General features: G+C 43.2%; 3 protein-coding genes across 3 annotated transcripts in view; 1 reads left to right on the plus strand and 2 right to left on the minus strand.

Annotated features, from left to right (window-relative positions):
* The window catches only part of LOC110573273 (signal transducer and activator of transcription 5B), an 871,639-nt gene that overhangs the window by 127,434 nt on the left and 717,403 nt on the right, over positions 1–26,802 (plus strand). The window lies entirely within an intron of this gene.
* Positions 6,053–6,627, minus strand: LOC110573252 (keratin-associated protein 17-1). The gene has a single exon (XM_021681722.1). The coding sequence runs from the start codon at positions 6,584–6,586 to the stop codon at positions 6,281–6,283; it is 306 nt and encodes a 101-aa protein (XP_021537397.1). The 5' UTR covers positions 6,587–6,627; the 3' UTR covers positions 6,053–6,280.
* Positions 26,667–26,802, minus strand: part of LOC110573282 (keratin, type I cuticular Ha8-like) — a 13,082-nt gene continuing 12,946 nt past the window's right edge. Inside the window, exon 8 of the mRNA XM_044921778.1 lies at positions 26,667–26,802. Within this exon, the coding sequence (XP_044777713.1) occupies positions 26,667–26,802 (136 nt within the window).

Here is a 26,802-nt window from a genome sequence, read left to right on the forward strand (position 1 = left end):
TTCACAGCCCACAGGTTGGGCACAGCTGCTCACAGAACAGGAGGGCTGACAGCACTGTGGGCCACAGCTAGATGATCTACACGTACCTTCGCAAGTCACCAGCTGCCATGTCTGGCTCTGGCAGGAACTAGGCAAGCAGACAGGCCCTCCACAGCTCACCTCAGTGGAGCAGAGAGAGATGCCTGGCACAGACGGACATTTCCAAGAACAGCAGTTTCTAGACATGGTGGAGGTGCCTCTGCTCCCTTGTGAGTGCTGAGAGAGGTGCTGCCTGACTGGGGCAGCTCTCTGGGGCCCTCACTTTTATACCCCCTCATCGACATGTGCTGTTTGGAGCCCCTGCATCTTTTCCTCATTACTGTTTGAGCCAGTTTTCAGAGGAACATCTTATTATGCCAAGCTTTGTTGATCTGGAAGTTGTTTATCTACCCATAAAGAAGCTGTTTGTTTATTGACTTGCTAAATTTGGAATCCTTGGAGCAACAGGTCATCTTGGAATAAGCATCATTGCCTTCAAACTGAATGATCTGTGTTTCTGAGCATCATGAGCAGGGGAAGAAGAAAAGAACTTATAATTTATCCATCTTCTAATCCTCTGTACCAGGTCCTCTGGGGGACACAGGTGTGCCTACATGAATAGGACCCACTCACCCATTCCCACATATCTCACTCTCTGGTGGGCATACATTCAAATAAACTCATTGCAATGCTATGGTAAAGTCAACAATAGACATATAGGGATTAGTAGAGGGGAGCAGTGGTGAGCTGTGTGGGAGAGGAGCTATCTGGGCTGGATTTTAAATGACTGCACTTTACAGCAATGGTCTTATTTAAAACCATCAACAATCCCCTGAGATAGGAATTCATCTCTCCCCATTATAGGTAAAGAAGAAGAAAGAAAAGGTTGGAATCAGAAAGTTTAAGTCACTTGCTAAAGATCCCACCTAGCTTGCCCCCTAATCTAGGGCTGCCCTCCTTCCTTCTCACCATTCTGTCTAGTCTGACCTTTCTTAAGAGACTTTGTCAAACCCACATGTCATAGGCTCAGCCCACTGTGTTGTCCTCCATCCTGTTCAATGAACAGCCCCGCCCCAGACCACTGGCTCTACCTGTCCCTAGAAAGCACTTGACCTAGCCTCTCTGCTTCTCCTCCCTGTGTTCCTTCCACCCACTCACACCTCAAGCATTCAGTGGCCCTCAAGAATCCCTCTTGATTTTGGTGATTTTAATAGCTCTTAAAAGAAAGACACCTCCAAGACCCAAAGGATAAAGAGGGAAGACAAGAGATCTTTTGCAAAGACATTGTGAACAGAAGCAAAGAACACAAATGCTTTCTCAAAGCATGTCAATGCTACTATTTGAGACAGACATGAGATGAGAAATGTACCCTAGGTTTCTAAACACCAAGGCCTGACATCCTTGCTCAGTAAAGGCCTGCCTCCACTATGTGCTTTCAACATCAATGCAAATGCAAGCTCTCCTTTAGAAAAGCTGAACCATTGTACCATCCATTCATCATCTCTCTCTTCATTAATTTATGCATTCCCTCAATTTCTCTTTCATTGATCCATTCAATTCAGCCATCACTGGGTTCTGTGTAAGGGATACAAAAAGAATTAGCTGCAATTCCTGTCTCACGGAGTCCAAGTTTAGGAGAGAAACAGATACATCCATAAGCAATTATGGTACAGTATACGTACAAGTGCTATGACAGATGGATGCCCAGGGTCCTATGGAGGCACCCAGGAGAAACACCAACATGGTTTTTAGGAAATCAGGGACGTCTTCTCAAAAGCATGATACATTTGGGGAGCAGTAAATGGTTCCATATCCAGGATGAAAGGTACAAGGGGACAGGAAGGAACAGCAATGGGACTAGAAGGGTACTCAATCATGAAAAGGCCTTGTGGACCATGATAAGTAGTTAGATTTTACACTGACACCTGAGTGCTTTAAACAGGGGAGTAACTTGACCATGTTTGCCTTTTGGAAAGACCTCTCTGGCTGTGGTGAAGGTATAGGAGAAGGAGGGCAAGTCTGGAGCCAGGGAGACCATTAGGAGTCTGGGGCAATTACTCAAAATCTTCATAGTGACAATCTGAACTGGGCAGTGCCTTGGGCCTGAGCAATATGAGAGGTTGTAAAGAGGCAGGATCAATAGGGCTAGTGGTTGAAAGTGGAAGATTAGGAAAAAGAAGTGTCATCCTTGAGGTGTAGCTCTCAGACAGTTGGAAAAGAAGACTTTTGGACAACTTTGCAGAGGGCAAAGCAGAGAAGGAGCCCCCAAAATCCTGATCCCCACCTTTCTAGGTCCTCTCCATGCACTTTCTCTTCCGCAGCTAAGCCAGCAATGAAATTCACATGGAGATGGCCTTCCTCCCACAAGTCCCTTATAAACTCTCTCAGCTGATAAATTAAACACGGCATCATCTGTTATGCTGGAATGTCATCTCAAAGAATCCTTCCCTGCTACATGGAATAAGCAGATCTTTTAACAATCAAGCCTATTTCTACTTTATTCTTTTTTTTTTAAAGATTTTGTTTATTTATTTGACAGAGAGAGACACAGCGAGAGAGAGAACACAAGCAGGGGGAGTGGGAGAAGGAGAAGCAGGCTTCCCGCCAAGCAGGGAGCCCGATGAAGGGCTCAATCCCAGGACCCTGGGATCGACCTGAGCCGAAAGCAGACGCTTAACGACTGAGCCACCCAGGCACCCCTCTACTTTATTCTTATAGCTCTCATCTCCCTTAACATTATATAAGCACCATGAGGGCAAGGATTTTGTGTATTCACTGATATATATCCAGCACCCAGAGCAATGTTTGATACATAGGCAGTTCACAATTAATATTTATTGATGAATGAATGAGGACCTTTGTGGACAACTAAGAAGGGCATCTCTTTGTCAGTAATTCAAAGAAATCACTACCCTGCTCTCCCCCATCAGGAGACCATGACCATGAGCAATGCAAGAATCAGCTACTCTGAATCACAACTACTTGATAGAGACCTGTTGGTCTCTTGCCAATTTTGTCCCATCGGCATGCTCTGGCTGTGGTTTTGTCCTGGGAATTAAAGAGCTAGTTCTCAAGAGGCCAGTTCCAACAAGAGCAAAAATGACCTAAATAGTAGAGTCTGAAACTAAACCAGGGCAGATTCAAATTTTGAATTCTCTCCCAAGTAAGACACTACTAATACTGCTGGGCTTTTAAATGAAACCAAGAAATGAAAACACAATGAGCTACCACTGTGCAGCTGCTAGGAAAGCTAAAAATAAAAAGACTGACAATATCAAGTGTTAGCAAGGACACAAAGCAACTGGAACTTTCAGACATTGTTGGTGGGAATACAAAATGGTATGGCAAAACAGTTGCAAAACAGTTGGGTAGTTTTTTATAAAGTTAAACATTCCCATACTATTTATCCAGCAATCCAATACCTAGGTATTTATCCAAAATAAATGAAAACATATATCCACACAAAAATTTATACATAAATGTTCATAGCACCTTTCTTCATAATAGCCAAAAACTGGAGACAACCCAAATTCCCATCAGTAGATGAATATTTTTTCATGTACTTTATTCATACAATGTAATATTATTTAACAAAAAGGAATGAACTATTGATATCTGAAAAAAGGATGAATATAAATAATGTTATTCTAAGTGGAAAAGAGTTCATACTGCATGATTTCATTTACAGGAGATTCTAGAAATGGCAAAATTTATAGTGACATAAAGACTGATGGTTGCCTGAGGCTGGGATCAGGGGTGGGGAGGATTGCCTGCAAATGGGGCACTAGAGAATTTGAGGGATGATGACAAGTTCTGTATCTTGATTGCTGTGGTGGTTACTTAAGTATATACAATTGTCAAATCTTATCAAACTGTACATTACAATTGTATGTACTTTATTATATATGAAGTATACCTTAATGAAGTTGGTTTATAAAAAACAAATTTTCACTTTGCATAATCCCCTCCAGTTCCATCCATGTCAATGCAAATAGTGGGTATTCATCTTTTCTGATGGCTGAGTAATATTCCATTGTATATATGAAACACATCTTCTTTATTCATTTGTCTGTTGAAGGGCATCTCAGCTCCTTCCACAGTTTGGCTATTGTGGACATTGCTGCTATGAACATTGGGGTGCATGTACCCCTTCTTTTCACTACATCTGTATCTTTGGGGTATAGCATGGAGGACCACAGGGGAAGGGAGGGAAAACTGAATGGGAAGAAATCAGAGAGGGAGACAAACCATGAGAGACTCTGAACTCCGGGAACCACACTGAGGGTTACAAAAGGGAGGGGGGTGGGAGGATAGGGTAACCGGGTGATGGGTATTAAGGAGGGCACGTGTGGTGATGAGCACTGGGTGTTATACGCAACTAATGAATCGTTGAACACTACATCAAAAATTAATGATGTACTATATGCTGGCTAATTGAACATAATAATAAAAAAATAAAAAATAAAAATAAATTTTAAAAAACAATTTTTTTAAAGGCAAAAACATAAAAATAGTGTAATCCTAGTTTTATTTGTAAATGTGCTTAGAAAGGAGTCTGGAAACATCTATGTCAGTAATAAATGCTGAAGTTGAAGTTGAGAATCCAGGTGGCTGTTATTCCTTCTTCATTTTTTTCTGTATTTTTTCATATTTTTAGAGATCATTGCCATGTTTATAATCAAAAAATATATTTTTGCTTGTTTGTTGAATGAAACATTGCTTTGCAGGAATAAAAAATAACTATTGTTCTCCCAAGGCAAGAGCAAAATAAATTGTATTCCACATGTAGCTTAAGATCATGTTCAGCACGGGCGCCTGGGTGGCTCAGTTGGTTAAGCGACTGCCTTCCGCTCAGGTCATGATCCTGGAGTCCCGGGATCGAGTCCCGCATCGGGCTCCCTGCTGGGCAGGGAGTCTGCTTCTCCCTCTGACCCTCCTCCCTCTCATGCTCTCTGTATCTCATTCTCTCTGTCTCAAATAAATAAATAAAATCTTTTAAAAAAATAAATAAATAAAAAAAATAAAATAAAAAGATCATGTTCAGCAAAAAGTTGAATCAACTATCTTCTGAATTTTAGCCTTCCAGCCGGACTCACACACACCTGGCTGAGGCCCCACCTAGCAGATGGACATTCACCCCTTTCATCCCTGGGACTCAAGCAGAAGAAATACAGCTGGTTTCAGGACAAGAAAACCTGACCCAGAAGATGGAGACTTTGACAAAGCATTTGGCTAGAAGAAAGAACTGGAATTCCCAGAACATCCACAGGCACTGTGTTCACAAAGTTCTGCCACATGAATCTCTTCCATTCCAAATCAAGCTTGTTTTACCAAAGCCTCTTCCCGACTTTGCCAAAAAGTTCTGACCAAACCTGGAGCCCTCCTGCAGAACCATTCTAGGGGAGCTATACTGCTGAAGGAAACCATGCCCCATGCTCAAGATTAAACCTTGGCCAGCATCAGCATTTACTATTTACTGCATTTTAAAAATGCAGGTCCCAAGGCTGCCAGCCTGGAGCTACTGGATAAGATCTCTAATGGTGAAGCCTACGAATCTGTATTTTTAAAACCTCCCCAAGTGAATCTCATGCAGCACATGGAAGCTTTAGTCTACATCTGGGGTTCTCATTCAAAACACAGATTGCCAGGCCACACCCCTGTGGATTCTAACTCTGCCTGTGTCAGGGAGGGCTCCAGAATCTCCATTTTAACTAGCTCCCAGACGTTTCTGATGCAAGGGGATTCTGGTCCACAAACCACATTTCAAAAACCCAGTTGTGGACGCCAGAGTAAATTTTCCCAGCCCGGTGCCAAGAGGGAGCTAAGGAAGAGGCGGGAGAACTAATTTGGTTATGCCAGCAAGCTCGAATTTATTAAGAAGTTAACAAAGAGAAATTTTTGCACTCAAAAGCAGCAGAAAGCTGAGGAGGAGGGTCAGTCCCAAAGCCACCTTGAGTTAAGAGGATGCCTCACAGTGACAAGACATTTAAGTCCATGAAAATAAAGCCATGGGGATTCACCCTGTGAGCTTCAGGGATCACTCTGGACGGGACCCAGTTTCCATTTCTCACCAGCATCTGGCTCTTATTCTCAGGGCCTTGAAACCCCAGGGCAGGTGTTGGAGAACAAGCCCTCGCCTACAAATAACACGGAGGCAGGACGCTGTCTTGGGAGCCAGGAAGGTCCTGGAGACAAGGAGTCTCTCCATCTGCAGCAGGTGGACGCTTTGCTTGGGCCACCTCCGCGGAGGGGGCAGAGGGCTTCACTTTGTCTCGCAAACAGGCGTAGGCTGGCAGCAGATGGGGCCGCAGCACCCCGACGAGCCGCAGCAGCCGGAGCCGCAGCAGCCGCTCCCGCAGCCCCCGCAGCCGGAGCCGCAGCAGCCGCTCCCGCAGCCTCCGCAGCCGGAGCCCCCGCAGCTGGAGCCCCCGCAGCCGCAGCAGGAGCCGCAGCAGGAGCCGCAGCAGGGGCCGCAGCAGCCGCAGCAGGCGGGCTGGCAGCAGCACACTTCACAGCAGTCTTGGTCTTGAGGGCAGCAGGTGAAGCAGTCCCCTGGGCAGCACCCCATGGTCCCGGCGGGTCAGGTGGCAGGTGAGCAGCGCGGCCGGAGTTCCCCCACGTCTGACGGTGGCCAGTGGCCAACAGCTTTTATAGCCCCTCCGCGGAGGGTGTTGGCACAGGGGACAGGATGTTTCCTTTGTTATTATTTATGCCAGTTTCCATAAGAACGTTTCATTAGCTGCCTGTTTATTTTCCAGCTCTGAGTACCTCAACTCATAAAAAAGCCCCACTCGGCCCAACTGCTGTTTGTCCAGAGGGTAAAAATACATCTTGGAAAAGACCTGTCATCATGGCCAAACACGGGCCAGCCATCATTAGCCCAGGTTGGAGAGAGCCATGGGCTCTGGCTCTGGAATGGGTGCTGCCCTTGCACATCTCCTCTGGCGGCAAGTGGGCAGCCCACCCCTTTCATCACGAATGCTCATCCTGAAAATCAGAATGGTAAAAGCTGGATGTCCCGTGCCTCCTGCGGCTCCTCCCAGGTGGCAATGGCATCCTCATGCCAGCCCACGTGAGCAAGGCAAACATTTGTGACTGTGTGTGGTATGTGGAGTGTGCCGCACGATTGTTTGGGCTTGGTCAGTGAGCATCAGTCATGATTAATAACTGCCTTGTGAAAAGGAGAGAGACTCATCATAAAACTGCAAGAGGTGGGAGCCACGTTCTCCCTGGACCTCCTGGTGAACTGAACACTCACACTCCTCTCTAAGTGGGTGGGAACAGCAGTGTTCGGAACCCTTTCTCCGATGGAAGGAGATGGTGGGGGGTGGTGGGGAAGGAGGGGAAGAGGAGAGAAAGGAAGGAAGAAAGATAACTGAATATTCAAAACATCACATGAAAATGGGAATGTTGTGCACTTTTTTTTTAAGAGCTCCAACTTTATAGACCATCTGGCAGAATGAGGGATTAGGATAGGAGACACCCAGAGTACCATCCCAGGGGGAAAAAATGCTTTTGGAAAGAGACAAGAATCCACAGAGGATTCAGGTCCATGTGTAAATTCTGAGACGGGTCAAAATTCCTATCCCCGTGTTGGGTTTGGTACCTTGTCATACTCTTGGAATGGTAATGGCAACCCTGGAGACTAGGGCTTGGCTTTTGGAAGGCAGTACCCGGAGAAGGGGCTGGAGTGGGAGGTGGCGATAGAAGGTGGCAGTGGGAGTGGAGACCCGAATCAGGAGACACAGCCCTTCTGTTTTAATTTGTATTTTCTTTTTAGTTGGGCCTGGAGGTAAGGCAGCCTCTAAAATGGGCTGGATAGACTGGGAAGGGTGGGGGCAGATGATGGGTTGCTTGGATCCAATAGGATGCTCAGTACTTCATGGGATGCGGAAATTTAGAAATGGGAGAAAGATTCATCAGGATAAAAAGCTTTTGCACAGCAAAAGAAACAGTCAACAAAACCAAAAGACAACTGACAGAATGGGAGAAGATACTTGCAAATGACATATCAGATAAAGGGCTAGTATCCAAAATCTATAAAGAACTTATCAAACTCAACACCAAAGAACAAATGATCCAATCAAGAAATGGGCAGAAGACATGAGCAGACATTTTTCCAAAGAAGACATCCAGATGGCCAACAGATACATGAAAAAGTGCTCAATATCGCTCGGCATCAGGGAAATCCAAATCAAAACCCCAATGAGATACCACCTCACACCAGTCAGAATGGCTAAAATTAACAAGTCAGGAAATGACAGATGTTGGCGGGGATGCAGAGAAAGGGGAACCCTCCTACACTGTTGGTGGGAATGCAAGCTGGTGCAGCCACTCTGGAAAACAGTATGGAGGTTCCTCAAAAATTTGAAGATAGAGCTACCATATGATCCAGCAAGTGCACTACAGGGTATTTACCCCAAAGATACAAATGTAGGGATCCGAAGGGGTATGTGCACCCCGATGTTTATAGCAGCAATGTCCACAATAGCCAAATTGTGGAAAGAGCCAAGATGTCCATCAACAGATGAATGGATAAAGAAGATGTGGTATATATATATACAATGGAATATTATGCAGCCATCAAAAGGAATGAGATCTTGCCATTTGCAATGACATGGATGGAACTGGAGGGTGTTATGCTGAGCGAAATAATCAGAGAAAGACATGTATCATATGACCTCACTGATATGAGGAATTCTTAATCTCAGGAAACAAACTGAAGGTTGCTGGAGTGGGGGGTGGGGTGGGAGGGATGGGGTGGCTGGGTGATAGACACTGGGGAGGGTATGTGCTCTGGTGAGCACTGTGAATTGTGCAAGACTGTTGAATCACAGATCTGTACCTCTGAAACAAATAATGCAATATATGGTAAGAAAAAAAAAAGAAGATAGGAGGGGAAGAATGAAGGGGGGAGACGAACCATGAGAGACGATGGACTCTGAAAAACAAACAGGGTTCTAGAGGGGAGGGGGGTGGGAGGATGGGTTAGCCTGGTGATGGATATTAAAGAGGGCACGTTCTGCATGGAGCACTGGGTGTTGTGCACAAACAATGAATTATGGAACACTACATCAAAAACTAATGATGTAATGTATGGAGATTAACATAACAATAAAAAAATTTTTTTTAAAAAGATAGAAATGGGAGAAAGAGACCATGTGGTCCAGGGTCTCTAACCTTGATTTTGCATCAGAATTGTCTAAGGCAGGGGCTTTTGAAAAATGCAGAACCCCCCAACCTGTACCCCAGTCCTGTTAAATCAGAATATGTGTTCATGGGAGCTTGAGAAACCATGTATTTTAAAGTTTCCCAGATGATGACTCAAATTCTCAAATAGATTAGGAAACACTGATATAATTTAATGCCACCATGACCATCACCCCCAAGCCCTTTTTTTCTGCAGAAGTTGATACCAAGGCCCAGAGAGGACACATTAATGATAGAGTAGATTCACAGTCCAGATGTTCTGTTTCCTGGTCCCTTGTTGCTTCCATCACTCCACATCCACAGATGGATACCTCTGGGTAAGTATAATACAGTGATATCCATGACAGACACATCCTTTTCATCCTTTTTTTTCTTAAGATTTATTTATTTATTTTAGAGAGAAAGAAAGAGAGAGTGCGGGGGGAGGGGCAGAGGGAGAGGTAGAGAGAATCTCAAGCAGACTTCCACCCCGCTGAGCATGGAGCCCAACACGGGGCTCCATCTCACGACCCTGAGATCATGACCTGAGCTAAACAAGAGTCAGACACTTAACTGACTGAGGCCCCAGGCGCCCCTCATTCTTTGTAATGATAGGTGATGCATTCACATGAGAAAGGCACCGAGAGGTGTGCTTTGCAAAGTCTCTCCTCTTTCTGTGTCTACCAGTCTGTTTTCTCGCCTCTCATCCACCCTCCCCTCTGCTCCCAGTCTCACTTCACCCCTCTGCACCTGAATTTCCTCGTGTATAAAATGGTAATTATGATAATAATAGTGCTAACCTCATAGGCTGTTCTCAAGATTAAATGAGTTATATAAAGCACTTAGAACAGTGTATTGGCCGTGTCGTTTGATAAACATTCGCTATTATTTATATACAAGAAGAACATACATGTATAGATATATTTTTGTTCATTTCATATGATAGCAGGTGTAATAGCATAATATACACACTGGTTTTAACTCTTTTTTCTCTTAATGAGGTATCTCAGAGCTCATTCCATATCAGTACATTAAAAAGTTCTTCATAGTGGTGTATTGTATTGATACTCTAATTAACCAATTCTCTATTGAAAGACATTTGTTTCTTTTTTTTTTAATTTTTTATTGTTGTGTTAATCACCATACATTACATCATTAGTTTTTGATGTAGTGTTCCATGATTCATTGTTTGTGCATAATACCCAGTGCTCCATGCAGAACGTGCCCTCTTTATTTTTAATTTATTTATTTTTTTATTCTTATGTTAATCCCCATACATTACATCATTAGTTTTAGATGAAGTGTTCCATGATTCATTGTTTGTGCATAACACCCAGTGCTCCATGCAGAATGTGTCCTCCTCAATACCCACCACCAGGCTAACCCATCCTCCCACCCCCCTCCCCTCTAGAACCCTGTTTGTTTTTCAGAGTCCATCATCTCTCATGGTTCGTCTACCCCTCCGATTTCCCCCGCTTCATTCTTCCCCTCCCGCTACCTTCTTCTTCTTCTTTTTTTTTTCTTAACATATATTGCATTATTTGTTTCAGAGGTACAGATCTGAGATTCAACAGTCTTGCACAATTCACAGCGCTTACCAGAAGAACGTGCCCTCCTTAATACCCATCACCAGGCTAACCCATTCTCCCACCCCCCTCCCCTCTAGAACCCTCAGTTTGTTTTTCCAAGTCCATCGTCTCTCACGGTTCTTCTCCCCCTCTGATTTCCCCCCTTCATTCTTCCCCTCCTGCTATCTTCTTCTTCTTCTTCTTTTTTTTTAAAGATTTTATTTATTTATTTGAGAGAGAGAATGAGAGAGACAGAGAGCACATGAGAGGGCGGAAGGTCAGAGGGAGAAGCAGACTCCCTGCTGAGCAGGGAGCCCGATGCGGGACTCGATCCTGGGACTGCAGGATCATGACCTGAGCCGAAGGCAGTCGCTTAACCAACTGAGCCATCCAGGTGTCCCTCTTTTTTTTTTTTCTTAACATATATTGCATTATTTGTTTCAGAGGTACAGATCTGTGATTCAACAGGAAAGACATTTGTTTCTAATATTTCCAATATCTTGCTATTATGAACTTTTAATTTTAAATATTTTGCTATTATGTAACTGTGTACTTACACATATCTTGCTACATCCCTCCCATAAACTGTTGGAAGAGAAATTGCAGGGTCATTGAGTTTTTTCATTTGTAATTTTGACGGATATTGCCAAGTCACCCTTTACAAAGGCTGTAAGACTTACACTCCCATCAGCAATGTGTGAGAGGACCTGTCTCCTCAAACTTCACCAACACAATGTGTAGTCAAAGTTTGTGACCTTGCCAATCTGATAGAAGAAAGATAGGATCTGACAATCATTTTAAATTGCATTTCTATTATTGTGAATGAAATTAAGCAATGTTTCATATGCTTAAATTCTATTTATGTTCCCTCTTCTCTAAATTGTCTTTTTATATCCATTGTCCATTTTTCTGTTGGGTTGTTGGTCTTTTTACTTTGATTGATAAGAATGCTTTGTGAAATAGAAAATAAAAGCTTGGTCTATATTATGATTTATAAATATTTTTCACAGATTGTCATTAGCCTTTGATGCTGTAGTTAAGTAATAGTAATAATAAAGATAATGTTTACATTATAAATTTCATACCTGCTTATTGTGGAATTTCTGGAAAATACAAAAAATTAAAAGCAAGAAAATAAAAATCATCTATAACCCCACAACAAAGATATTCTGCTAATATTCTCATTTCCCTTCTTAGCACTTTTTCTAAAGATTTGCATATAAATATTGCAGCTATACATACACATATGTACATATAAGCATATATATATCAAGTACAAATTTCTAAGTCTATGTTCCAAGGAATGTTAAAAATACATATCTATTTTTCTCTAAGACTGCTTATGCCTATTTCCAACCTTCATTCCAGCTTGTGGGGGAAGAAAAGTCAGTTCTGTATAAACTCAGAAATCATTCAGGATTTCTCCCTCCCCATCCTTCATCTGGTGGAAGTGACATCTGAGTTTCCCAGTGAGCATCCACTGAAAAGCACATGGTTCTCTCTTATTCTCGACCACCAACCTCCTTCTGCTGGCACCAGCTGAGATATTTTTGTCCCTGTTCTCCACAAATTCTACATCCTTCCATCCTCCCTCCAGGAGGCCCAAGGCTCCCTTTGTCTGACCACCCACTGTCCTCTGGCATAGAAGTCTATTTTGAGTTGCATATACTAAGCATTGACTTGGCTCATTCTCTCTGCATTTCTACAGTAATAACCCTACCCTGGGGGGCAGTGACTATAGAAACACCCACTGATGCCCAAGTTGTGAGAAAAGAATAGCTGTGAAAGAAACTTCAGAATAAAGATAAGACCACTGGATACTCTAGGGTTTCATCCTGACACCTATTTTTGCAAAATTGAAATCATACTGTATAAATTGATTTGTACACCAAATATTGTGCTTCACCTGAGAAAACACTCAGGAAGATTTTGATTATTAAATATAATGAAAATCTGAGAGAAATTATATTTTCAAGTTGTTGTAAACCTTCCGTATTGCTGGATATCTAAGTGTTTCGAATTTTCCAATACTAAAAGCAAAACACTGAGCCGAGCTTCTTTGATGTGAATCTTTATGCATCTTTCCGATTATCTCCCTAAAGTAAATCCCTAGAAATACAATTACTGGATCTTCAGCATGTTAATAATTTTCAGGCTATAAATAAATATTGAAAAAAATTCAAAAAAAAATATTCCCATATGCACCCATTTCACAGGTGCCTTCACCAATACCAATTAGTATTCTTTCTTAAATCTCTTTGTCAAGAAATTTGGTGTGATTGGTAGTCCAGTCATGGAATCTCCTGTAGTATTTATTTGTATTGACTTCCTTCTTAGCACATTTATTCTGTAGGCCTCTTTTTCTTCTTCTGGGAATTATATGTAATGCCGATTTTTTTATGCAGCTACTCATCTTTCTTACCTTAGTTATAGGAGTTTATGCTAAGTATATTAACTTTCCTTTCTCACAGTCACTGCAAAATTTGTTCCAGGGGATCATCTTTTAGTTATGTCTATGGCTTTTTTATGCACATAATTTTCTTCTTACATAGGCACACCTACTTGCATTTTCCTTTCTGCTGCTTTTGTGCTTCGAAACTTCTTCACCACTCCCAAACGAGACACCTATTAACTTTTTTTTTTTTTTTTAGTTTTTATAGTTGCATTTTTTTACACTTACTGCTGTTATCCATCAGGAATTTATTTTGGTGTGTGGCAGATGCTGCTTACGAAAACGACCTGATTTTCCTCATTGGGGCACTTGAGTGCCTATTAAATGTAGGCTTAGTGTGCAAGAAAGAACAGGATGGGGAGGTGCAACATGCAGGAGTCATGAGAACTTTGGTTTCTGTTTTGGCGGCCTCTAGTGTTCATTGGGTGACATTGCACATGCAGCTTCTGGTGCTTCTTGTGCAGACAAGACCAGCAGATTCTGGCTTCACCAGAAAGCAACTCAACAAAAACTTGATTTGATGTGAGAAGCTTATTATATTTATATGGCATTGATTTTAAATCATTTGTTCGATTAGCCACCTCTTGGCAAAGGGGGCACATTAGCAGCCTCTGCCATTGTGCCAGGCACTACACTAGGTACTTTATATGAGTTTTCTGGTTGATGCTCGAGATAACTATATACAATAAGCATCATGACCCTTTTATTTTGTACATGAGAAAACCAAGGCTAATGGAGATCAATTACTTTAACTAGAAGATGCAGAGCTTGGATTTAAACCCAGATCAGTACAGGCTTCTGGAGCCCATCGCCCTTCCTCTATGTCAGGCTTTCCGGAAGGAACCACAGAAAATTGCTACAGGTGTGATCTTTGGAAATATAGCTGACAAAAGAAAGTCAGCCCTGTTTAAACCCCCTTAGAGTTTCATGGATCCTGAAAAGTCAAAATGCAACCATTTGATGCTTTCTTTTGGCTCCCACTGCAAGTGAAGACAAACCAGAGAAAGTCTTTGTTTCAGTCGCTACTGCTGCATAACAGACAACCCAAATATAGTGATATAAATCATTTTATATGTGATTAAAGCATTTTATTACGCTCGTGGATTCTGTGGGCCAGGAGTTCTGAAAAGGCACAGTAGGATGGCTTGTCTCTGCTCTGTGATGTCTAGAGCACCATCTGGAAGACTCAAAGCCTACTTGGGCTTCCTCAGGGCAGCCCAGGAGAATAGGTGAAAGCTGCATTGCCTTTTGTGATCTATCCTCAGAAGCCACGTAGTGTCACTTTCTCTGCAGTCACAGACTCGCCCAGGTTCGAGGAGAGGGTCTATGTCAATGGAAGGACTAACACAGACATGTTGTAAAAAGAGCATGGGAATAAGATATCATTGCACAGTCTTCTTTTCATACAGTCTTTCTCTTTTTCTGGGTAATCCTTTCCCAGCCTGTGGGATGCTCATGGCCTACAGTCATTGTCCTCTGCCTCTTTCCTCCCCTTTCTCCCCAACAACAAAACCAAGAGGTGTCTGGCATCAGCCGTTTCCTCAGGTTTGTTAATAACCCTTTAACTGAACCATACCTTTCATGCTCAGTGTATTTCTTGCCTTGCCTCTCTCCCTCTCTCTCTCTCTCTCTCATTACCCATTAGCAAGAACCTAGGGGAATTAGTTGAAGAAAGGAGGATAAGCCCTTTCTGCTGGCCATGAAGGCAAATTTAATGCAATACCTCTGGCTTCACTGAAGTCAGGGAAGTGTGAATACCAGAAAAGATGGTCCATGTTGAATGCACACTTGTCTCCTATTTCCAGGAAAATCTTCCCAGGCCTATATTTTATATTTGGAGCATACATGCCACCCCAAACTCCATTACCTGCCATCTTGGAACTCTTCCTCTATGTATAATCAGGGTTCTCCAGAGAAACAGAAATAATAGGATATATGTAGATAAATATAGATATAGACTGTAAGAAGAGATTTATTATAGAAATTGACTAACATGATTATGGAGGCTGGGAAGTCCCACCATCCGCCATCTGCAAGCCAGAGAAGCAAGAAAGCTGATAGTATGATCCAGTCTGAGTCAAAAGGTCTGAGAACCATGAGCACCTGTCTCCAAGGGCAGGAGAGGATGGATATCCAGGTCAAACAAAAAGAGCAAATTCACCCTTCCTCTGCCTTTCTGTTCTCATCAGACCCTCAACTGATTGAATCATTCCTACTCACATTGGTGAGGGTAATCTTTACTCAGTCTACTGATTCAGATGTTAATCTCTTCCAGAAACAACCTCACAGACACACCCAAAAAAATTTTTTACCAGCTATCTGGGCATCCTGTAGCCCAGTCAAGTTGACACATGCAATTAACCATCAATACTTCACAACTCCCACTTTTCTTTCTACTTTTATTGTAAAATTTCTGACAAAGGATGCCACTGGAAGATATTCTTAATTAAAATCAAGGATTTGCATTTGAAAAAGGAAACTCCATTCTGAGCAGGAAAGTTTCCTGAGGCAATGAATCCATAAGATCAGATAACTTAGAGAAACTTATATACCCACAGGTGGTCCCTCTTGGTAACCATACACTTACCTTATTGATGCTTTTTTGGTTGAGAGCATTTCCATATTTGTGTTTGGATATGGTGCTTCCCAGTCCATCATAGAGAGGGAAATACTCATTATGTATAAATCTCATGCAGTGCTTCCAGGAGAACACCCACGGAGAAGAGTGTACATTCAACACGGACCATCTTTTCTGGTCTTCACACTTCCCTGACGTCAGTGAACCATGAGGTACTAAATTAAACACCTCAGATACTGCAGGTAAAGCTAAAGCAGTTAGATCTTTTATAAAAGGCCTTTGATTCACTTATCCCCCTTCCCCTTATTGTAGGAGGTATGAAAATCACAAATACCTTTACACAACTACCTTATTGCAAGGAGCTAGACAATGTCATCCCATCATTTTGTGGCTGTAGGTGGCCAGGATCAAACACAAGGATGAATATCCTCCTGGTTCCTCAGCCTATCCTTAGCACCAGATGTTTCCATCAAGTAAGCAACACCGAGAGTAAGACTCCAAGGTCTAATACCCAGGATTACCACAGCCATCATTGGCTGAAATGAAGAGATTAGCTCACTTTTCCAGCCAGTTCTTTTGTGTTTTGCTTTATATTTTGATAGCAACAAAATCCTTTAAAAAAACAAAACAAAACAAAACAAACAAACAAACAAAAAAAAACCCGAGCATTAAAAACAACAGAGAAACTATATTATAAAACCCATGCTTCTCTACTCAGGATGTGTAGCAGTTAAAATTTTTTTCATATTTGCTGTGTGTTTAAAAATCAAGTAAATATTGGGGCACCCTGGGTGGCTCTGTCAGTTAAGCGTCCACCTTCGGCTCAGGTCATGATCCCAGGGTCCGGGGATCGAGCCCCGCATCAGGCTCCCTGCTAAGCGAGGAGTCTGCTTTTCCCTCTGCCCCTCCCCTGACTCATGCGCGCTCTCTCTCTCTCACTCACTCTCTCTCAAATAAATAAAATCTTTTTTAAAAAATCAAGTAAATATAACATGAAAAATTACATAGAGAACTTTCACTTTTATAGCCATGCACGTTCCAATCTCTTCTTCCCAGACACAAACACAATCATGAATTTCATAAGTACATCCTGTTAACGTTTTGTGCTTTTATAAATGCCTATACAAGTCCAAGATATTTTTAAATATAGGAGTAAACATTAACTAGTATTTTTTAATCCTCTTATTTAATTGGATACGTGATTGGTATGAATCTGAAAGAACTGGTTGGTTCGGGCACCTGGGTGGCTCAGTTGGTTAAGCGACTGCCTTCCGCTCAGGTCATGATCCTGGAGTCCCGGGATCGAGTCCGCATCGGGCTCCCTGCTCGGAGTCTGCTTCTCCCTCTGACCCTCCCCCCTCTCATGTGCTCTCTCTCTCATTCTCTCTCTCTCAAATAAATAAATAAAATCTTTAAAAAAAAAAAAAAAGAACGGTTGGTTCAACCAAGAGATTCACTTTTTCACCAGGTCTTCATTTATTGTTAGTCACAGCTTGACGAGAGAAAGAAAGAAAAAAAAGATTCTTTTTTTTTTTTAAAAGATTTTATTTATTTATTTGACAGAGAGAGACACAGCAAGAGAGGGAACACAAGCAGGGGGAGTGGGAGAAGCAGGCTTCCCGTGGAGCAGGGAGCCCGATGCGGGGCTCGATCCCAGAACGCTGGGATCATGACCTGAGCCGAAGGCAGACGCTTAACGACTGAGCCACCCAGGCGCCCCGAAAAAAAGATTCTTTAAACACACCCTGATTCTCAATGAATGTCCCAAACTTTCTAGAATGTATACCTCATTTTGTCTCCTTTGACCAGCTTTACGTCTAAGCAAGAGGTACCCAGCCCCTCTGTAGCGAGAAGAGCCGCAGAGGTAAGATCAAAGCTTTCAAATCTTGGCTTGGTTACTGGGCAATCCTGTGACATGGGCATGACGGTCACCTTTGGAGTCTCCTCTTAAGCACTTCCAAAACAGAAATGGGCAGCGCTTGGCATGAATTCCACCTGTGTGTGGTTGAAACACTTGAGCTCTTAATTTCTGTTTCAGGCTGGGCTTAATTCAAAAGTTGCACTCTATGCCCCTGTTCTTGTCACCAACACTCTTTCGCAGCGAACGTCCTGTCCAATCCTGTGAGTGTCGTGGTTGTTAATGTAGAGACGACACACTGCCTTCAAAGCACAGCATGCTAGAGTTAAGAGAAAGGGGAATTACTCCCTTCTCATTAGAAACTGCCAATTACGTGCCTACCTGCTTCCTGGTCTCATAGTCACCCAGAGGCTTCTCCTCCCAATGAGTGAAAAGTATTTTTTGCTGTGTGGCATTCCTCAAGCAACCTCTCTGTGCTTCATTCCTTCATCTGCCCTAAATGGGTTATTAATTTCAGGCAGGCAATTATTGTTCATTGCACATTATAACCCCCTATCTCTTCCAGCCCCTGCACAAGTTCCTTTTAGAGGGTAGCTTTATGTGGGTGGCGCTGAGGAGACAAAGGAGTGCTGAATCACTCACAGAAGGAATTATCAAGAAGCCCAAGAAGCATCCTGAAAACACCTGGGAGGAGGGGGCACCTGGGTGGCTCAGATGGTTAAGCGTCTGCCTTCGGCTCAGGTCATGATCCCAGGGTCCTGGGATCGAGTCCCACATCAGGCTCCCTGATCCTTGGGAGCCTGCTTCTCCCTCTGCCTCTCTCTCTCTCTCTCTCTCTCTCTCTCTCTCTCTGTCTCTCATGAATAAATAAATAAAATCTTTAAAAAAAAAAAAAACACCTGGGAGGACATAATAGATCACGTGCTTCCTAAGTGTCTGCCATAAAAGCCACATGAAGATCAGTTAAGAAATGTGAAAAATCTTCAATGTTATTTAAACTACCTGGCTTGAGGATCAATCGAGTAGGGACAGTGACCTGGATGGAGTCCGGGGGGCAGGCTCTGAGCAGGCTGCGTGGTTGTCCCAAGGCTGCCACGTGCAGTGGTGACAGGCAAAGGAACGCCAGTGGTGGGGTCCCCTAGAAGCTAAAGAGCAGCGTCTGGGCCGCTTGCCAAACCAGGCACCTGTGGAATGTGTCCAGCCAGAAGGGGGCCTTTCTCTAATTCACCAAAGGCACTTTTATCTTCCTGTTGAAAATTCTGATTGCTATCACCTGCAAAAATGCCACTAGCTTACTAGGCTCGACTATTTGCCTTCCTCCTAATGCGACACATGCCACGCACACATGCATATGCACACGCACACACCTGAATTCATTTAACTCTGATTCTCAGGCCTCAAGCTCAGATTCCTTGGCCTCTTGCCCACATCCAGCCAGCTTTCGGAGTCATCCAGCCAGCTTTCGGAGTCCTCTAGCCCACATCCAGCCCTCAATTTGAGGGAACTTGAAACCAGGTACCTAACCTGGGTGCCAAAGGACTTGAACTGGCAAAACCTTTGAATCTCAAGGATGTGGAGCCCCTGTCCTGGTCAGTAGGAAAGGGAGTCAGAGCACAAGGATATGATTCCTCAGGGTCCTTAAGGATGTGAATAGAAACGACGTTTACTGAGCACTTACTATGTATTGGCCATTGAGTCAAGCACCTTTACCAACATAATCTCATTCCATCCTTTTTTTAAAGATTTTATTTATTTATTTGAGATAGAGAGAAAGTGAGAGAGAGAGAGAGAGAGAGCATGAGCTGGGGGATAGAGGGAGAGGGAGAAGTAGGCTTCCCACGGAGCAGGAAGCCCAATATGGGGCTCCATCCCAGGACCCTGGAATCATGACCTGAGCCAAAGGCAGATGCTTAACCGACTGAGCCACCCAGGTGCCCCATCATTCCATCCTTATTTGAAAGCTACAAAGTGGTCATTATTCTCCCCATTTACAGATTAAGAAACTGAGGCTCAGACAGGCCACATAACACACTGAGGGCTAAGATTCAAGTAGAGGTTACAATTCAGATTGAAAACTAGAGCACTCCTTTTCAAATCCAAGATTTTTCTGGGGCTTGCTTTATATTCTTTCTCTTTTCATCTTGTAACCATTTTTAAAATCTTAAACACACACACACACACACACACTCCAGTGTGTCAATCTCCAAGCTTTAGCTCGTCAGGGCCACCACGAACTTCTTTTGTGCTGCCACATGAGTCACGTCATGCAGACACCCACATTTCCCTGCCATGCTGAGCACATGTTTTAATTTCTTATAAATCTGTCTTTGACCCAGAGGCTGTAAATTTTCCCTGGTCTTCCTTAAATTCCTGACCTGTGCTTGTCCCTGTACATGAAAAAGTGAGAGAGAGAACACTAGCCTGCACACCTGCTGTGGGCTCAGCTAAGGGCCTGGCCAGGCCACAGCCAACCTGCCCGCGTAAGGGTGTCAGCACAAGTTTTGCAATAACAAGAGACATGCCACATCATGATCATATCTTCTTACAGTTTTAACAATTCTTGAAACTCTTGGCACTTCTTGCCTGATTTTCCTGTTTTGATGAGGAATGTGAGCAATTGATAGATATCAGTGATTCTTCTTTGAAGCAAAACAGAACAAAACAAAGCATTTGACTGTAACTGTCACCCACAAGCCCCAGCTTTAAATGTTATTTCACACTCAACCACCAAAGTGCCCCCGGGTGTTTTCAGGATGCTTCTTGGGCCTCTTGATAATTCCTTCTGTGACTGATTCAGCACTCCTTTTTCTCCTTAGAGACACCCACATAAAGCTACCCTCTAAAAGGAGCTTGCACAGGGGCTGGAAAAGATGAGGGTTGCAACGTGCATCCAGGAGGAGAAGGGGATGGAATGGCCATGCAGGTCCACGTCCCTTTCATTGCTCCCCCAAGGCCTCCTCTCACACTCCATTCCCTGTGGTTCCTCCTCTCAAGTCAACCCCATGCTATACTGGGGCCTGGAATTCCATGGGTCAGCGAGGAAGAGGGGTACCCAGAATAATGGAAGAGATTAATCCCCTTTCCAGAACAGAAAGCTGGTCCTGTACTACCCAACAGAGCTTTTGGTGGAGCTCCCCAAGCTGGGAAAACAGGAGCCTGGGTTACATCCACCAAAGGCAGGAACAAAAGGACCTTGTAAGAGGCTGAGTGGGATATTCCACTGGGAACAGAAAATCTCAAAATTAGACTCTAAGAGCTCAGGAATCAGTATTCAAGGTCAAAGTGTCAATGGTAATAATACTAAGGCCTACGTGTGGCATTTACAAAGTGCTTCCATACACAGAGACCATCACAACCCCATGAGGTTGGTGGCCCAGGCCTTCTCTCAGGGAAAGTCTGGAAGTTGGAGAAGTTGACAGCTTGTCCAAAATAAGGACCCAAAGATTCTGCCTCCAAAACAACCTATAATTCTTCTACTGTAACTGTCATGCAGCAGGTCACACTGTCATTAGCAGGTGAGACCCACTGCCCAGCCCCATCATTGCTTACTTCACACTGAGGGCAGAGCAGGGTTAGGTGGCAGTCCCTGGGTTCTGATGCCCTTGTTTCCTTGCTATGGGATCACTGTTTCCTGGCCTGGCTCTGGAACTGTTGACCTCAGCAATGAAGGACTGGGGCCCAATGGGAGGAGAAAGCAATCCTAAACCCGAGAGAGCCCAGAGTTGACTGGAATTCTTAGTAAGAGCTCTCCCTCTTTTTCTTTCCCTGCCTCTATGTTGCTGCTGAAAGACAATTAAAAAAAAAAAAAAACTATAAAAAAAAAGAGAGAGTTCCAGACCCATTTATTTCTCTTCTTATTCTAAGCAAGCAGCACTCATTATTAATGATAATGTGACTTTCTACATTACTTTAATTGAGATCTGTATTGTAACCATGTTAATCATTTTTAAAGTTAGTAGTTAATAAAACTATTGTCTACTGACTCTTCTCTGGCAAAGTCTAATAAAGACTGGGGTCCTCTACTGAAAAGGGGCACAGACTCTCAGATCTGTGGGAATGTCTATTCTCTGGTCTGTAGGAGTCTGCTTCCTGGGGACGAGGACCCTGTGACCAGAGCCTTTCAGAGACGTGGCTCTACTCTGCAAGTCAGCCCTAACACAGGGGAGATGCTGGCCTAGAGACCCCGGGCTGGGAAGGAGACTCAGCAAGTGTTGAGGCCCTGTCTCCTCAGGTATCCTCAGGTAGCCTCAGGTATCCACACCCTGAATCAAGGCTTTTGGTATTTTCCCCTGGAACTTGCTGCCACACGTAAGTACATGGTCTGTGAGTTTGAGATAAAAGTCCTATTCCCATTCAACCTCTTGCCTTGTTTTTCATAGGTTGGTGTTCGAGTCTCTACAGGAGTTCTTGTTCCTTGTATCTCTCCATTCCAACCACTGATTTGGTAAAGTGGGAATCAGAAAAGGAAAACAAGAGTCAGTCTCTTTTATGGGCTGGGCCTTGAGTTCCCTCACTTGGTTGTTGTTTGTGTTCTTTTTTAATATTGGTAAGTGTGGACACCACTGAATACGATCATATGACGAAAAGATGATTCCCAACTGCATACAAATAAAAACGGATTTGGTGGGTTGTGGGGGGCACCTGGTGGTTCAGTCAGTTAAGTTTCTGACTCTTGGTTTCAGCTCAGGTCATGATCTCAGGGTCGTGAGATCAAGCACCACATTGGGCTCCACGCTGGGCATGGAACCTGCTTGAGATTCTCTCTCCCTCTGCCCCTCCCCCCCCCAAAAAATAACGGATGGAACCAAAGCTCCAGAGCTCACTGAAATACAGAATAAATCAGCCACGGTCCTCCACCATCTGAAGGCCACTGACACCTCAGGCACAACTTGGCATAGAGCTCCAGCCCACGTCACAGGGCTAAGGAGCAGTCCCAGGGTTCTGGAGTGTGGAGGAGGGGACAGAAAGAGGAAGGTGGGGCGCCTGGGTGGCTCAGTTGGTTAAGCTACTGCCTTCGGCTCAGGTCATGGTCCTGGAGTCCCGGGATCGAGTCCCGCATCGGGCTCCCTGCTCGGCAGGGAGTCTGCTTCTCCCTCTGACCCTCCTCCCTCTCATGCTCTCTGTATCTCATTCTCTCTATCTCAAATAAATAAATAAAATCTATAAAAATAAAAATAAAAAATAAAAAAAAAAAAAGAAAGAGGAAGGTGAATCCAAGGCCCCTGCCCCCATCCAGCCTAGCAGACCCTGCCACTCTTCATGGCCACTAAATCCTCCACCTTCTGCTGTGCTTTCCTGTTTTCTACCTACATATTGTGTGTGTGTGTCTAAATATATAATAGATTAATTATTATATCATTTGTTATATATCTAATTATATTAAATATATCAAATGTAATGTATATTAATATGTAATTGTATAATATATAATATGTATGTACATGGTGTGTGTATACATGTATATAAAATAGATTTATATTACCTTAGTGCAATTTTCTCTTCAATTTTACCCCAGATATTAGCTGGATTTCCCTTTTCTTCTCAGAGATATAGACTTGGACTCCACCACTTGCATAGCTTTTGAAGGTCTGAAGACCTCCCAAGAATTTTTCTTTTTTTTTTTTTCTCCCAAGAATTTTTCTAATACCCAGGCACACTTTTTAAAAACATCTGCCTTGGAATCAAGACACACAAACAAAAAATGCAAGTGTCTTCAGCATCCAGCACAATGAATCTCCACCTCCTACATTTCCATACAGTGTGCAAACAGTTTCTGCTTGGGATCCAGAAGCATCCCTCCTGCTCCCTTCTAGCACTGCCCAAGATCTCCTCTCCTGTGTGCACCCAGAGGGTAGCCACTCCGTGACTCCTAACAGCCCTGATTACTTCTGCTGGGCACACTCTTGTGTGCTTCTGTGTTATTTACTCAATTCATCCTCCCAGTCATCCTGTGAAAACACACTATTATTGTCATCCTACTGAAGATGAGGAAACAGGGGAGCATGGTATTTATGTTATTTACAAGGACATCGCTCTTGAAGAGTAGAGCTGGGATCCAACCCACAGACTCTGGTTCCAGAGTCACTTTCTTCAAGTGAATATTGTGGCCACTGATCAACAGTCCAAACCAATGGAGTTGGATGTGTCAAAGAATAACCATTTGCCTCTACATAGCACCTTGCAGATGGTTTTCCACTTGCTCTAAGAGTTTGCATTTTCTAAATTGCATCTGGGAGCCCTGTGAGGAGGCATGAAGCTTGGAGAAGGGGAGGGACTTGCCCAAGGGCCAGAGCTGGTAAGCAGCAGAGTCAGATTTGAGTACAGCATAGACTAGGAACCATTACTGATTTCTCCTTGTCACAAAGGACAGGAGAAACCTGAGGCCAGGAGGGTCACATGAGCAGCAGTCCTCCTTCCAAGCAGGCGGTGCTGAGCTTAAGTGAAGTCCCAGCCTTTCCATGTCTCTCAGACTCCTTGCACTCTTACTAAGGACAAAACATTTGTCCGGGACCCAGACAGCCTCTGTAGGGACAGGAGACAATTAGGGGGAAGAATGAGGCCCAGGTGAGCAGGGCAGAGGTTCTCTGTGAATCCAGGACTCCAATGGGGTGACTTGTAGGCACTTGCTCTGTCCTGACAGCCCAGAACAACCTTGGGAGAGGGGACCGTGTTCTCCACTCAGTGCTTCAGACACCCAATTCCACACAGTGTAAATATCTCAGGTGAATTTATATGTCAAAAAAAAAATGTGCATGTGTAAATATCATGCTGTTCCCTCACTGTGAAAAGGAAGGGTCTTTTTGATGGAAACAAAATGGTCTTATTCCCAACCCTTCAATCACATATGAGGCATTCCAAAGAATTTCCACCTACAACCTTACGTCAGGTTGAAAGGACATATCTCAGTCTGTGCAGAGTGCAAGTAGTTTGGGAGGTTCAGGGCTCACTAATTTGCGGGGTTTTGCAATATTTCATCTTATACTCCTATCAGAAGAAATGTTGAGCACACACCTGCAATGTGTTTACTTATCTTTATGCACTATTGTTATGCATTTTGTAATATGTATATATACCACAACTGTAAAATATTATGTGTGTTATAAAACATACACTCTATGCTACTAATAAAAATTTTTAGGAATAAGTAATCTATAAAACTTTTTCAATTATATTTGCTGTTATTATTAAATAGGCATAAATACTTGCCCTCCCAAAAATATCATGATTAAATGATATGAAAGGTAATACCAACATTAATAACACTTTGGTGAGAGGAATGTGATTGAAAATAAGTCTTTTCTTACAAAAGTAGGGATCCGAAAGGGTACATGCACCCCGATGTTTATAGCAGCAATGTCCACAATAGCCAAACTGTGGAAAGAGCCAAGATGTCCATCGACAGATGAATGGATAAAGAAGATGTGGTATATATATACAATGGAATATTATGCAGCCATCAAAAGGAATGGGATCTTGCCATTTGCAACGACGTGGATGGAACTGGAGGGTATTATGTTGAGCGAAATAAGTCAAACAGAGAACGACATGTATCATATGATCTCACTGATAGGAGGAATTCTTAATCACAGGAAACAAGCTGAGGGCTGCTGGAGTGGGGGGTGGGGTGGGAGGGATGGGGTGACTGGATGATAGACACTGGGGAGGGTATGTGCTGTGGTGAGCGCTGTGAAGTGTGCAAGACTGTTGAATCTCAGATCTGTACCTCTGAAACAAATAATGCAATATATGTTAAGAAAAAAAAAGAAGAAGAAGGTAGCAGGAGGGGAAGAATGAAGCAGGGGAAATCGGAGGGGTAGACGAACCATGAGAGACGATGGACTTGGAAAAACAAACTGAGGGTTCTGGGGGGGAGGGGGGTGGGAGGATGGGTTAGCCTGGTGGTGGGTATTGAGGAGGGCACATTCTGCATGGAGCACTGGGTGTTATGCACAAACAATGAATCATGGAACACTACATCTAAAACTAATGATGTAATGTATGGGGATTAACATAAGAATAAAAAAAGAAAAAAGAAAAAAAAAGAAAGTAAGTCTTTTCTGACATGGTTTGATCATTTATAATATAGTGATTTGATAGTCTGGACCTGAGAACAATGTATTTTTGCATATTTTAATAGTTATTATGAAATTTGTAGGCACAAACATCATCATTACTTGATTTGGATGGTGATAAAGAAAACCTCTCCAATATACAAAGATAGAAGTTGAGGAAGATAGTTGTTGGCTACTTTTTCCAGTTCGTGCTAGGGTACAGTATTTTCATGTTGCTGAGAGGTATGGCCTTACTCTCAAGATTCACTTGCTCCTGATGAGGTCCCATTCTGTGGTTCTTTCGTATGTTCCCTCCAAAGAGCTAGACAGAAAATGTTTTGTAGATCCTGTCATGTGGATTTGCCCTTTCTTCTGCCACCAACTTCTCCCCACACAAGAAATCCACATCAACAGGGGGTGATGTCTGGTGGAGACTTTCCCTTTGAAGGAAGTCACATGACCCCTTCATCTGATGGAAGAACACCACTTATTTTTTATTGATACAGGACACCCAATTTGGGAATTAATGAAGAAGGACAATGATCATGTTTGTGCCAGAATAAGAGTTTATTAGGAAGTTAACAAGGGACCCTGACTGCATCTCCAAAGACCAAAAGAGTGACGAGGAAGATTTTTTCCCAACAGCTTTATAACCTGCCTATCAGCTCCATCATCCATTACTTTCATGTGATTATTTTGAAATCATATTTAGGGGCGCCTGGGTGGCTCAGTTGGTTAAGCGACTGCCTTCAGCTCAGGTCATGATCCTGGAGTCCCGGGATCGAGTCCCGCATCGGGCTCCCCGCTCAGCAGGGAGTCTGCTTCTCCCTCTGACCCTCTTCCCTCTCGTGCTCTCTGTCTCTCATTCTCTCTCTCTCTCTCAAATAAATAAATAAAATCTTTAAAAAAAAAGAAATCATATTTAGATAAGTAATTGTTCAAGCATAACATGTTACACAAGTGTGTCATTGTGATAATAGATATTGCAATAGATAATAGATAATAGATATTGTAACACATGGGTTGCACAAGGATTGGAGACACAAGGCCCAATGGGCTTGTCACATGCATTGGTTGTAGCACATGGG

This window comes from Neomonachus schauinslandi, chromosome 15 (genome assembly GCF_002201575.2).
Source record: "Neomonachus schauinslandi chromosome 15, ASM220157v2, whole genome shotgun sequence".
Lineage (NCBI taxonomy): Eukaryota > Metazoa > Chordata > Mammalia > Carnivora > Phocidae > Neomonachus > Neomonachus schauinslandi.

What these genes read in the sequence shown, in the direction of transcription:
- LOC110573252 (XM_021681722.1), bottom strand. Translation starts at nt 6,586, where the DNA reads ATGGGGTGCTGCCCAGGGGACTGCTTCACCTGCTGCCCTCAAGACCAA.